At 48.0% G+C, this 13,448-nt stretch overlaps 1 protein-coding gene across 11 annotated transcripts in view; it reads left to right on the top strand.

The window, feature by feature from the left end:
* TMCO4 (transmembrane and coiled-coil domains 4) overlaps positions 1 to 13,448 on the top strand; it is a 47,586-nt gene extending 34,138 nt beyond the window's left edge. For 5 of the 11 annotated variants that reach the window (XM_066982322.1, XM_048067285.2, XM_048067286.2 and 2 more), the window contains one exon: positions 10,672 to 11,856. In XM_066982322.1, coding sequence (XP_066838423.1) covers positions 10,672 to 10,986 — 315 coding nt within the window. In that variant the 3' untranslated portion in view covers positions 10,987 to 11,856. Of the gene's footprint in view, positions 1 to 2,004; positions 2,183 to 10,671; positions 11,857 to 12,425 lie in introns of those variants that run through there. The other 6 variants (XR_010826432.1, XR_010826433.1, XR_010826431.1 and 3 more) reach the window with 6 other exon arrangements.

Here is a 13,448-nt window from a genome sequence, read left to right as displayed (position 1 = left end):
TTGCTTTTCAATTAAGCTCTTGCTGCTTTTGAAGAACAATAATGATGAGACTTAACTACCTGCTTCTCGACACGATGGGAAGGCACCGGGATGAGCTTATCTGTCATTCCTTCATTGCTGTATCTGTCACCAGCCCTCACAGACCACCTTGGGACTCTGCAGAGGACCTGGCTGCGCCTGCAAAGAGGAGGCGCACAGCCACTCATCTGCTGGGACCTCCAGCAGGGACATCTGCGGGGATGGAGCCCTTCGGGTCCCACTGAAACTCAGCCAGGGATGAGAAATAACAAGCAGTGCTAGGAATATAAAGCACAGATAATGCAAAAGTGCTGAGTGTGAAAATATTATACAAACAGCTTCAGTATTTTCGACACCTTGCAGTTCATCCATGGTGAAAAATGGACAGGACCCAAAGGGCTCGGTTCTCTTTGCTGTGGTAGCATCAGAGCCTTCGAATGAGCGGTGGGCTAAGAGACCTCAGTATAAACAGGAGTTCACTTCCAAGGCATTTATTGCACGTCTCTCTTGATTAGCATGTTTTTTATCTGACTGTCAGTAAGAAAAAACTGAGAGAAAAATGTCCTCCCACTCAGCAAATGCAGTTATGAAAGCTTTCCTGGTGGTTACAATGGGACTGATTTATTCAGTAGATTTATTTGACAGCACCTGTTACAAAGACCGAGGAAGTAATTGAGCTGTAGTGTATTAGATTGCTGTTTGTTCAAGTGGGATGTTGTGGATTACATTTTGCATTAACATTTGAATGTTGCAGAAATGCTCAGAGTCATCGCTTCAGGTGGAGTATTTCCACAGAGGCTCACAAGTCAAGAATGGGTGCTTACGTTTCTCTGGGCAGTTTTACTGCAGCAGGAACCAGGGATGAACCTGCAAGCTTGGGGGAAGTAGGAATGCACGGCTGGAAAACTGGTAGGGAGCGTGCTGGCAGCTCAGTTCTCTTGTTTGTAATTTTCATCCACACGTGGTCCGGATGGCAGCTGCCTACCTGATGCTGGTGCTCATAAATTCCTACAAAGGCAACACAAAAACACCGCCTGAGAGTAAACCCCTCCAGAAACACGTGGCAAGCCAGCTCTGGGTTTTATACGACTCACAGACCGAAGACAAGCACTTTTTTTTATCTCTTGAGCAGTTGCTGTGATGGTGCATAGCAGCAAAACATGCTGCTGTATTTCACAGCCGTGTTCTCCTGAAGCATCTCAGCACAGTGGAAGGAGAAGAGCAGAGCTCATTTTTAGAGTAATCGGTATCATACATACCCAGCACACTTTTGCTTCTTAAATGTGAGCTACCTCAAAAGCTTTCTGCCTGTTCTTTTCTTTGCTGCTGTAACTGGACACTGGAGTAGCTCTCTTTGTGACAACAATTAAAAAACAAACAAACAAACAAACAAAAAAAAACAAGAATAACTGATCTCTCTTTCCAAAAGCACTCTCAGAAGAGAAGCTGAGTATTCCTGTTATCAGGGAATGCAAACTGACTCCACACAGTCTGGTCTTCAGCCAGCCGGGTACATACACACCAGAAGCAGATGATAAGTCTGAATTTTGTGAAATCCATCTGATTTGGCACATCTGTAATATAGTCTTTTCCCAAAAAATATACTTTAAACTGGTTTTTATTTCTAGTATTCCCAGTATTTGAAAGAAAGAATTAATTGTGGTTACAAAATGCGGATTAATTAAAAATCCTGGGGAGTTCGAAATGCAGCAGGTTGCCTCTGTCTCATTATATCGTTCCACTTGTTTCAAATGAGCAGCGCCACCTCCCCTGGTGACAGGAATTAACAGGATCAGAAGAGCAACAGCAAGGAGCAGAGTTCAGCGTTAGGCAGTGGCTCAGAGGAGGCTGGAGAGTGTTCTCGAACAGCTGCGTGCAGAAAAGCAGACAAATCCAGTCCTCTTTGGTGATGAGGGGAACTGATTTCCCCTGAAAAAAAAATCCAGAGTATCATTTAATGTCAAACTGATTTCTTTGCTGCTTCAGGAGAGAAGTGGTGGGCTCTGAGCAGGGAAGGGAGAATGTGAGAGTGTTCTGCAAGGACTTGTGCAAAGGAAAGCCGTTCGGTTTATGAAGCACCTCCGGTACGCCCAGCTGTTCTGTGTAGAAGAGTTCTCTTCTTGTGTCCCTTTGCTTGGAAGTTTCCTCCAAGTATCAATGAAAGGTAAATTGCCAGGTAATGAGGTGGGAGGAGGAAAGGAACAGAATAGAAACCAGAACCTGAAAGGAGGCCTTAGCGCCTCCCAAGGAACCAGCTCGGGTTTTCTTTTCAACCTGTTCAGTGTCCCAAAGATGTAAATGCTTCTTTTCTTCTCATCCCCTTGTCAGCTGGCAACAGGGGAAGTGCTGTGGTCATTCACTGCTGATGCAGTTCTTTGGCGGCCAGGGTTGATGATGATGTCTTCCCTGAGGGCATGCAAGCCTTTATGGAAACAAATCTACTGGTTTGCTAAGCTATAAGGGGTGTGTTCCTGTATTTTTTGGTGTGCGCTGGGAAGGAAAAGCTTCTTCCTCTTTATATGTCCCTGCAACCCTGGAGTTGTCGGTGGCTTAGTTTTCTGTGATCCTTCTTGCTGTTCCCATTTGGGAGCTCTGATAATCACGCATTAAATACATATTAAATCCATTTTTCTCTTTGGGATTCAAGCAGAGTGTGCTGGCAATGTCAATACGTTAGAACGGAGGAAGGAACTGAATAAGCTTTCTCCAAAACAAGTGCAAATGGACCCATTAATAACTTGCAGTTTATTTTCCCTTTGTGACAGACAAAAATTCGAAGGCTGGTGTCACTCCTTGCTTCAGCACAGATGCATTGCTTGATCTTAATATACTCCTTGGAAGGCAGGGGATATTTAGCTGCTTCTAAAAGGCAAGCAGAACCATTTTATAGCAGTCCTTCAGCCTTTATTTCATAAATCTGGTGCCAAAATTCACATACGCACTGCCACGGAGAAGCTGCGTGGTGCCGTAACAATGTGGCCTCACCGCAGATTTATAGGAGGAATTTTCTCATTTCCTCCATTGTGCCTGGAACACGTGGGTATCATTTTGCAGAGGGTTTCCACAATATCTCTTTGAGTGAGTGCAGTGTTTGGACTCTGACTACCGTGGACAAAGCTCCGTGTCTGGGACTGCACCCACTGCCTTGAGAAAAGCTTGGTTTACCAAGTGCCACCTGTTAGAAAGATTCAGAAGCTGTTTACACATACATCTCATACAATTCAGTGTAGGTAATTTGCTGCCCCATTTGAGTAATCAGCAAAGTTTTCACACTGTTACAGCTTTCCTCCGTGCAGCACAACTCGCATCACTTGCCGTCATTTACAGATTCTTCTCTTACACTTTACACATTAGAGCACCTTGAGGTTGAAAATGGGACCGTTCCCATAAAGCCAGGCAGTGCAGGCTCCATTCCTGACGGGTTTGCAGTTAACAGGTTTGTAAGGTGCGGACTTTGCCAGCAGCCGTCCCAATCACGCAGCCGTTACGTGAACAGAACTGCCAGCAGAAGCAGTGGGAGTTTTCCCTAAGTATTGTTAATAATGTTTGGTTCTGCAAGAGTTGCTATACAAAGCACAGTGAGGTGAACTGAGGAGAGAATTTATCTTTCTATTTCATGTCTTATGTTGGAACACGAATGATAATTCGGTATAAATTTTGTGTTCAGTTTTGAGCTTCATTTCTAACCTCTTCAGCTAACGTGGAAAGAAAATTCTGTATCAACAGCCAATTATAACTGTTAATCGAGGAGAAGACCGACTTGGCTGGCACAGCGTGTACGCGAGGTTTTCTGCTGTAGCAGCACAGTTCCAGCAATTGTGTTGGAGATCTTGCAATTACAGCAGCACGTATGATTGGTATTCATAATCTAGCTGAAATACCGTGAAGCTTACCACTGTCTAAATGGTCACGTAGTTTGTTTGGTGGTGGATTTTTTGGGGAAGAGCCCTGAGGGGTGAAGACGGGGATAGCTGCGTATGTCCTACCTGCTGGTGTTTGCATGGACAGCCTGAAACCAGCTTCCCAAAGTGTCGGTCTGGTGCAGACTGCAAGTGGAGACAGCGAGGGAAAGAGGCTGTAATCTGCATCAGAAGGATGATGTTCATATAGCCCGGCTCTCAGTGAAGTACTTGTTAATACGCAGAGGGCAGTTTGATTTCTGGGAGTGCAGAAGTGGGAGCTGATGTAAGGAGATTTGTGTCCTCATAACCTAGTCCGTATCCCGAAAGCTGTTACCACACTGCCAGCCACCATATCATCTCCTTTCACTACATGCACTCATTTCTGTCTTATAATTTCCTTCAGCAAAAGGGGAGTAGAGGGAGATGTGATCCATTGCCCCAGAGTGAGTGTTTGGTATCAGCACAAGTCTCAGAAATGACGAATCTTCCTGAGCACAGTCTGTGACGGAGGTGAAGAGCAGGAGCTGCAGAAAAGGAGCCGTGTAGTGGCTGTTGCTGCAGCCCAGCAGTGAGGAGAACTCGTCCCAGCTCGTCCGAACTAGACGGTTCCCTGTTCATTTCCAGTACGTTCAAGTGCGAGTTGTGATTTGATTTCCTGGTCTGAGGTTTGTAGGGGACGGTCCCGGTGCTGCAGGCACTTAAGTAGGGACGAAGAGGACCTGGGGATGCCACTCGGAGAATGCTCAAGTCTGCTCTGCATCCCAGGGCTCAGCTGGTAAAAACTGATCTTGTTTCATGGAGTTGAGCTGAAAATCTGTTTTGAAAGCTGCAAAGATGGTAACGTTTTGGCTGCCAGATCTTGTGTATTCTTGGAGCAAGAAGGGGAGAGGATGGGTGATCAGTCCCTGTCAGTGTTACAGAGGAGGAGTCTTCCCCTGCTGCAGGCAGATGCTGTTTTATCATTGCATTATGGAGACTGAATCTCATCTCAGTGTCTTCATTTGTGGAAGCGGGACTCTTCTAAACATTCTCCATAATCCTGACCTGATCAATACAGCAGATAGTTTGGATCACTACTGGGCTGCTGGAGTTTATAATGTCAGGAATCTGGGTCCCCCAAACACTCCAATTTGATACATCAATCTAGTCTTTATTTTGGGCATCTTTTTTCCTCTGAGGTCTAAGATATTCTGTTCAAACTATTTCCTTGCTATAATTATCTGCACAGTATATTCCAGGCCTTTTAAGACATTCCTTACACCATCTAATTTAAATAATTTCTACTTGACTTAGCACAGAGAGATAAGTATTTGACTATGCCACCCTGAAAGCAAGTGGCATGTTTTGCAACTTCGATACGGCTGGAAGGACTGGGAATGTTCACACACAAACCTCGCAGCCAAAGAAAAAAGAACTGATTCCACTTCTGGCAGTCGTCAGTGAGAGCACCAGCAAAAAGAAAGAATCCACAGCAACTCCAAAAGAAATAATCCACAGCAACACTTGCAAAATGTATGCAAGCAGCCGCTACCTTTGGCTCGATGGCTTGGTGTGTGGAGTGCACTGCCTGTCAGCAGAAGGACATTGGTGGAGGTACCTTTCCCTTGAAACTTTTTCAAGAGCTATCTTATTAGTTCTCAATTTACAGAGCTCCCTCTAACTAATGTCCTGTCGGTCCTCTCTGATGTACAGCTTTTCCCAACTCAACCCCGCAGGGCTTCAGCCATCTAAAACTTATTTCCCCCATTTAGTTCCTCCATTTTCTTGTTATATTCTCTTTCTCCTCTCCATGCAATCCTCCTGGAATTGGCAGAGGTGAATTGAGAATAAAGCTGGCTGAGTTTTCTGCAGTGCACGACCCCAGGCAAAAAAGTAGCGTTTACTCAGAATGGTCAACACAGAACATTTCAAAGTTTGAAGGAAAAAATAATTGGTAAAAGTTATTTCATTGCTGTGCAGTTGGCCTGAGCCCTGTCTGAGGGTAATGTCCCAGCTGACTGTGTGTAAAAATTACTGTCTTGCTCGAGAAATGTCACTGTAATTAAAGAACTTTTCCCAGGCAGGTCATTGTATTCGATTCACAAGAATTGTGATTGTGCAAAGGGATGATTTAGAAGGAAGGCCTGTTAGCTGTGGCTGAATCATGTTCCAATCTTTATTCCATCAGTTATTCAGAGCAGAAATAGAACCATTAATGGGGAATAGTGTAAATGACATTGGCAGTCTTTTCAAAATAAATTGAGCTCCATAAAGTTTTCCTCAAATGTAATTTGATTAGCTTCTCCTCTGCTGGAAACCAGAATTGCGAAAGCTGTTTATACCTCTAAGTGGGAAGGAGGAATTGTCACTGTCCTCACTTCAGGAAATCATTGCTTCCAGGGAATGAAAACGGGGGAGTTTTAAGTCTGTTTTAACTTAGCTCAGTCACAGCCTCTTCCGCGGTTTGTTTCGTGTTCTGCTGGTACTCGTAGTGGAAATCTGCTCTCCTACCGGCTTTTGTGTGCGTGCCCAAGTCCAGCCCCGTTCCTCTGGCTGAGCAGTGTTAGGCCGTTGCCGTAAGCTTTCAGAAGACACTGTGAAAAACAGAGAGGAAATGTTCTGCAAGACTGAAAGTCCTCCGTCAGGCAAGGCATACTCAGCGCTCTGAATTAAGGCTTACGCTGACACGTGGGAGAAACTCTGACCGGAGACGCCTGCCGGTTTGGCAAAGATGACTGCATTCTGATTGATAACCTGGCACGGCCTGGGAGTCCTGCAGTCAGGCAGTCTTTGCCGCTGTTGTTTTTGTGAACAACAAATTCCCTGCCACTGTTCCACGTGGAGAGCAAACCAAACAGCTGAACTGACAGCAGCAAACGTTGCTGAGCTGGCTCCGTCAAGATGTGCCGCTCAGAGGTAGGTTGCATTTCATTATGTGCACACAGACCGGTGGGAAGAAAGGCCTGCTGAAAAGCGAGCTGTGATTATTGTCTGTGCTTCAGGAGCTGCAGCTTGCTCTGCTAACCCTTTTCACTCCACGCAAAGTCATGTTTTATATTACAACAGATAGTATCCACCTGAAAGCAGTCCTGTAAACGTGATGCCATTCATGGGCATTGCTTACTGCTGAAATGAGGAAGCTCTGGAGAGAAATGTTAACTCGTGGGTATTTTTTCCAGCATGATAAGGTTGCTTTTTGAGTGTAGCAGGCTCAAAGCAAGTCAAAGAGCTGAAATTCTCAGCCATATCAATGACCTGCACTTCTGCGCAGAGGACCTGTGAACCCTCTGCTCGTGCTGCATGCCTCGCTGTTCCTCTGCAATTCTTGAATCCGTTGGGTGTTTGTCAAGGAGAGCAGGAGGGAAGCAGAGCCCAGCTGCCCTGACCTTTATCTCTCCCTGCGGGTAGCAGAAAGGCCAGGGGGCTTTCAGCTGAGCTCTTGCAGATCACACAGACCTGCAAAGCAAGCAGCTTTGAGAGTCCTCTGTGCCAGGCTTCAGAGCAGGTGCGCGCTCTTTGCCTTGGTCGCTTGATGCCAATGGAGAAGCTGTTTCTTACGACAGCTAGACAGGATCTTAAAACAGGTGGCTCTGGAATGAGCAAAGACTTCTACCTACCTGTCCGTCTCCACGTGGAACTGCTCCCACTAGTGGAGACAGCAGCATCTGAGCTCACACCTTGCCGTGACGCAGAGACCACCAGCGGGCTGCTTTCAGGCCCGGGGGTTTGTTTTCAGAGCGCCCGTAAATTGAACCGTGTTTTTGTGCCACTAACCAGAGGCTGTCACTGTACCGAACAACATGAGCTCCACGTGAATTTTGTAGAGACAGCTGATGGTGCGCAAGGACATTTGGGACACTTCTGGGTGGATGTAATGTTAAAAACCTTTCCAGACAGTTTGGAGTGATGGCTCCTTTCAGCTGATTGAGAGATCCACCTGAGCAATGCTGTAGTCCTTTGGAGATCCTTCTGTGCAGTGCTGGAGTCCTGCAGCAGAATTAGGGGTATAAACAGTCGGCTTGTGCCTTCCAGTGAGTCAAAGCAACCATAAAATCAGATGTAAGACAGAAGTCACCTTAGCACACCGATAAACCTAACGCACTGTTTTCATTTCCTTGTAACAAGCATAAATATATTTGCTTTGGTTACAAGAGCGCGTTTTCATTCCATTTGTTTTGGTGTTCCTCCCGCACTTTGCTCTGACAAAGTTTCAAACTATCGTTTATTTCTCTTTAAAGTTTTTATTGTCCCTTATAATGGCTTGGCAGTTCCCATCCCTCCCCCAGCGCAGCCCACCCAGCAGAAGCACTCAGCCCCGCAGACTGCAGCTGAACGCAGGCCTTCGAGAGATGGAGGTGCTGAATATTCCCACCAAGATGGTGTCACAGAAAGTCGCAAGGAATTTTGTTGGCTGCTCTTTTGGTGATGGCCCAGGACTTCGTGTCACAGGGTAGCAGACTTCTGAGAAAGAGTCCTACGTACCATTGAGCTTCTTGGTGCTTGCATGTGTCTAGCTGTGTGGAATCCTTCCTAGGACTCTCCTGGAAAGAGAAGGGAGTTTCCTTTGAGGGGATTTAGTGCTATTAGTAGATCTGCAGTAAGGGGCAGCCTTCTGGGAGGTCTCAGCTTCTCTTCCAGCTGTGTGAGGAAAGGCTCAGCTGTTCAGCACTGCCCATACCCATCACCTCTCAGTGTTCGTGGTGCTCAAGGAAGAGGAATCCCCAGTTGTTTTAGCGGAAGCTGCTGGATACTAAGGAATTATGAAAATCGAGTCCTTAGGGTGACAAAGGGAATTTGTTCTCTCTGACTGAGTGGGTAACATAACAAGCCTCTTAGAAATCCTCAAGCACTGGCCAGGACAGGTGGAGTGTGATGGCTGGGAAGGTTTCAGAACACAGCAAACCAAGAGGTTCAGCAACCCCTTCCGGTGAGTCCATCGCGTTCTCATTTCTCTCCACCTTGTCCAGCACTGTGTTCATTTCCTTCTTTAGCACCGAGCTCCCCTATGGGGCGGTAAAAGGTTCACACTTCTTCAGAGAACAGTGTACACATCTTAACAGCCAGTCCGTTAGTCCTTCGGTGGTTATTTTAATGAACTAATCTGTTCAAAACATCAAGAGCCCGTTGAGCCATCTGGACTGATTAAAGTCGCATATTGCATTGCTAATGTGCTGATTAAATCCTTTATTTTGCTCCAAGTCCTAACTGCCTCCAAACGTTACCACTCACAAGCTGCTTCACACAACGGGCCAAGAGCTCTGGATTTTGCCCTTGCAGAGAAGGAGGCTCGCAGCACCTTTGGGTAGAGGTGTGCTGGAAATCAGAGCGAGGAAGGGACTGCCCAGGCATCAGGAGCAGACGGAGTGAGCTCGCGTGGAGGTGATGGAGCAAGTTTGGAGCAGCCAGCAGCGGGCAGGGCTGCAGTGAAGTTAGCCGTGCCGGCACGGACAGGATTGACCCGCCTCACTATGCAGGACCTTTCACGCACACCTCCCCGTGAGCAGCACAGCACAGGTTAACTAACCAGACCGGAGCGGAGGGGCCACGGCTGGGTTTCTTCACAGAGCTCTTCCAAGAGCTCTTACCGTCTGTGTGAGCACAGCCCGTCCCAGGGAAACGGGCACTGTGGTGCTGGGTATGGAAATTCCCGAATTTCTGGCAAGCTTTGGCAAAATAAGAGGAGGTGTTGCCTGGGACAGCTTTCTGGCTGGGTCAGGAAGGAGTTAAACTGCTGGAAATAGAGTTTACCAAAGGTGTTAAAATACCTTAGGATACAAATCACAGCCTGTCATCTTTGCTGAAGTCGGCAGGCCGAGGGCTGTGCCACCGCAGTCACCTCAGCTCAGCACCTCCACGGAAAACCCCCTGTAACCCCATCCGGTGATTCCTTCTGTTTTGGCTGCAAGGACAACAGCAAGGGAGACCTACAGGCTGGTCTGCAGAAGGATCTTGGCTGTAGTTACCTCAGACACGTGGCTTGAGCAGGACACCTGAAACAGAGGAGGCAGGCTCTGCCCTTCCAGCCAGGTAGCCTTTAACACACAACAATAATTAGCGCTGCTGAGGAGGTTGTTTTTTTTTTTTTTCTCTCCCTCCTGTGCCCTGACTTGAAGGACACATTCCAAGAGCTGCATCAGAAGGGTTTATCTTATCGTAGAAATCACCCTACAGTCAAATGTCTGTTTTTTTTTTGCAACAGTGCACTGTTGACTTTAATTCGGTTTATGAACTTAAAACTCTTGGACTCCCGCTTTTATATGGTGTCCACAAGGACAGATCAGTGGACATTTAAATAGTGCCTCACAGCACCTTCCAGCCAGGAACCTTTACACACTTGGTAGCTGTTGATCTAATGACCGTATCTTAATTGAAATAAGATAATTTTGTACAAGAAAGCTAAGGCACAGGGAGGACATATGATTTACCAGAGAACAGGGAGCTGAACTAAGTCAAGTCATCTGCCTGCGAGTCTCCCACTGAGGCAGATCACCTCCGCTTTTACCCTCGTGGCACCCAGAGTCCAGTTTTGTCGCTTGGCAACGTCCAAGCACTTAAACATACATCCCCCAGAGATAAAGTAATCCAGGAGCAGTGTGTGCCACGACATTAGGGTTTTTCCATGGAGGACTGCGTTGTTCAGACCTCTCTCTTTCAGCTTTTCAGAGCTGAAACCAAATCTCATGGGAGGGGCGGCTTTTGGGATAGAGGATGGAATCGAGCTGGGTTCCCCGCACCTTCCCCACTAACCAGACTCCTCCTTGTGTGCTTGTAGGTCAAGGGCCACCTGGACTACATGAAGCAAATGGACACGATCCTGAAAGCTGTGGGCATTAAAACCAAGGAGTGTCGGCTGGAGGAGAAGGGCGGTGCCGGACTTTTCTGCCCTGTAGCCAAGAAATCGCAGCAGGAAGCAGGCAGCGAGACTCAGGAAGAGGAAAACACTGTGCAAGAGGAGGATGGAGCTGGTGGTGGCCACTGGGCCTGGGCACCCACGGCCAGCACCAGCCTGAATTCCGGACGCTTGAGCTCTGTGCCTACTGACACAAGTGGAGATGGGGAGCTGGCAGCGGGCGCAGGCACAGACTGAACCTCTAGAGCTGGCGCAGACATCTCTCTCTCTCTCTCTTTCTCTCTCTCCCCCCAGCCGAATCTCCAGTCCTTCCCCTGCTCCCTGCAGGCCAGCTGCCTCGTGCAGTTTGTCCAGCGCCAGCTGCACAGAGGCATCTCTCGGGCCCGTGCCCCCCATGACACGTGGATGCTGTGTGCTCAGCACCAGCTGGGCTCCCCGTGCGGGCTGCGGGTGGCTGCGGGGCTGCTCTGGCTGGACGAGAGGGGCAGCAGGACCGTCAGCGAGCCCACGCATTAGCTGGCCCGTGTGGAGGCGAGTTGGAGCTCTTTGTGATGGGCAGGGATGTTCAGCCAGCACGAAAACCGCTCTGAAAGCACTGTCCATTTCTTCCCGAAGGAGTATCAGTAGAGCTGGCAGAACTGAATCTGCACTTTTCAGACCCTTCTGAGGGCCCAGAGAGTGTCACTGGATCAAAGCTTTCGGAGCAGCTGCCCACGACATCTCCCGTAGATGAGAAAGGGCTGATTCCTGCCTGGATCATCGTTGCTCTTGAGGAAGCGGTGGCTTTCCCCTCCTTGCACAAACTGGTTTTGTTCTTGAGGGAAGCAGCTCTCCCCATTAGGGGCTGTATTTCTGGTACATAACTCTGGGGAAAGCAGGTGGCTCTGCGGGTATCTTGAAGCATATTGTGGAGAGGGGCTCCAAACTAGGACATTAAAGATATTTTCCAGCAGTGGTTGATTTGGATTTTGGTTTCCAGGTGACCAGGTGTGCTGCAGGACCGGGCTGCCCAGCTCTGCGTGTCTCAGCATCCGCGCTTCGGCTCTGCTAACCAGGAAGGCGAAAGGCTGAGGGTACCTGGCTTCCTTCCCCGTCCTGCTGCAGGTTTGCTGCCACGGCTTGGGCACTTTCCGATCGACGGGAGTGTTTCCCTATCTGCAAGCTGAGGGTGATGAGTATTTGAGGCCTCCTTACTATTAGAAACATGATTTGAGTCCCTAGGTGAAAGACAGCAGGAGAAACAGAGTGGGTATTAAAAGCTTTATTACTTTGTGAAACTTCATCCCAGGCTTTGCAAGCCAGCAACCCACAGAGGCTTTTGTTTTGTGTCCCACACACATCTCCAGCCTCAAAAGCCCCCTCTAGATGTATTTTTAATTGGCTTAAAATAAAACTGATACTTGGCATAGGATAAACATAAATCTGTTTGATTTCTGCCTCCTTCCATAAAGCAAATTGGCATCCACTCTCTTCTCCCCCAGTCTCAGACCAGAGGGGCACAGCTTTATATCCCCTGCCATGCACAGTTCCAAAACTATGGGATTGATCTTCCATCACATTTTCCCTAAATGGTCCTTTTCTGGCCTATTTTGCTGCTCAGCCCAAGAAAATGCAACCTAGCAGGAATATGGCACGAGGGTAAACCCCCTTCTGAGAACACCTTTGTTTTTTTCTAGGTTAAAACAAGCGCCGTTGCGTATAAACACTTCCCCACCTCCAGATCTGGAAGGCCTCATTGACTCACGGGAAGGGAAACAGGGGGATCGCAGCTTCTGATTTTGGTTCACAGAGCCCTCCCTCTCCCTGCTGCAGCAGCTGGTTTAATACCAACCTCTCCTCTCTTTCCCGAGCTTTCTGCAACCCTTACCTTCAGGTTTCTCGGGCAGTTGACGCGCAGCTGCTGCTGGGTGCGGCACGGCGGCAGCGCGGCCGGGCAGTGCTTTGGGTCTGGTGCCTGGCTCTTCCTCTTCCCCAGTCCTGCCACCGAGGAGGGCTCCGAGCTTCCAGATTCCGACGTGCGCTGGGCACGCTGCTGGGCTGGGGCTGTTGGGGGCAAGTCTTGGGATCCCTCAGGGACCTGCCCGTCGCGGTCAGCTCTTTTGGTGGGGGCTGTAGGAAAGGGACACGATTCCTCTACCGGATCAGACGATTTGTCCACAAGCAAACGCCTTACTACAAAGAACTAGCTCGATGAGAGCGGTATTGCTGCTTTTTAAAATTTGGCTTGAAGAAGTTTTGAGACCACCAGATGCAGCTGAATTTGTCATTGAGTGAAATTCTGAACAACTTCTGCTCGTGGAGAAAATGTGTCTGTGAACAGCTTTGTTACAGGGTGCTCCTGGGTGCTGGCAGCAAGCTCTTTTTGTTCATCTCCTGAAGCCTGTGTCTGCTGAATTGGTTACCTGAGGGTCTGGGGAGTCCATCGTGTCTTTTTCTACTCTGGTTTAACTGGAGTTACAGCCCACGTATGTTTTTATATAAAACTGTTTGTGGATGGATGAACACATTCATCTTCATGCCTGATACCAAAACCAAACTAAATATCTGGCCACAGATATAGGGAGAAAACGTATTAAACAGTTTGATACTTGAACCTGTGATGAGTCCTCTGCCTGTCGTGGTCATTTATCGTTGACCACAGGGCCAGCCATCGGTTGCAAGTGTGCTTGTAGCAAATAAACGTCAAGTTAGTTATCGAA

The sequence above is a fragment of the Anser cygnoides genome, chromosome 23 (assembly GCF_040182565.1).
Source record: "Anser cygnoides isolate HZ-2024a breed goose chromosome 23, Taihu_goose_T2T_genome, whole genome shotgun sequence".
NCBI classification, from domain to species: Eukaryota; Metazoa; Chordata; class Aves; order Anseriformes; family Anatidae; genus Anser; species Anser cygnoides.
The sequence above is the reverse complement of the archived record's forward strand: the minus strand, read 5'-3'. Positions and strand labels throughout refer to the sequence as shown.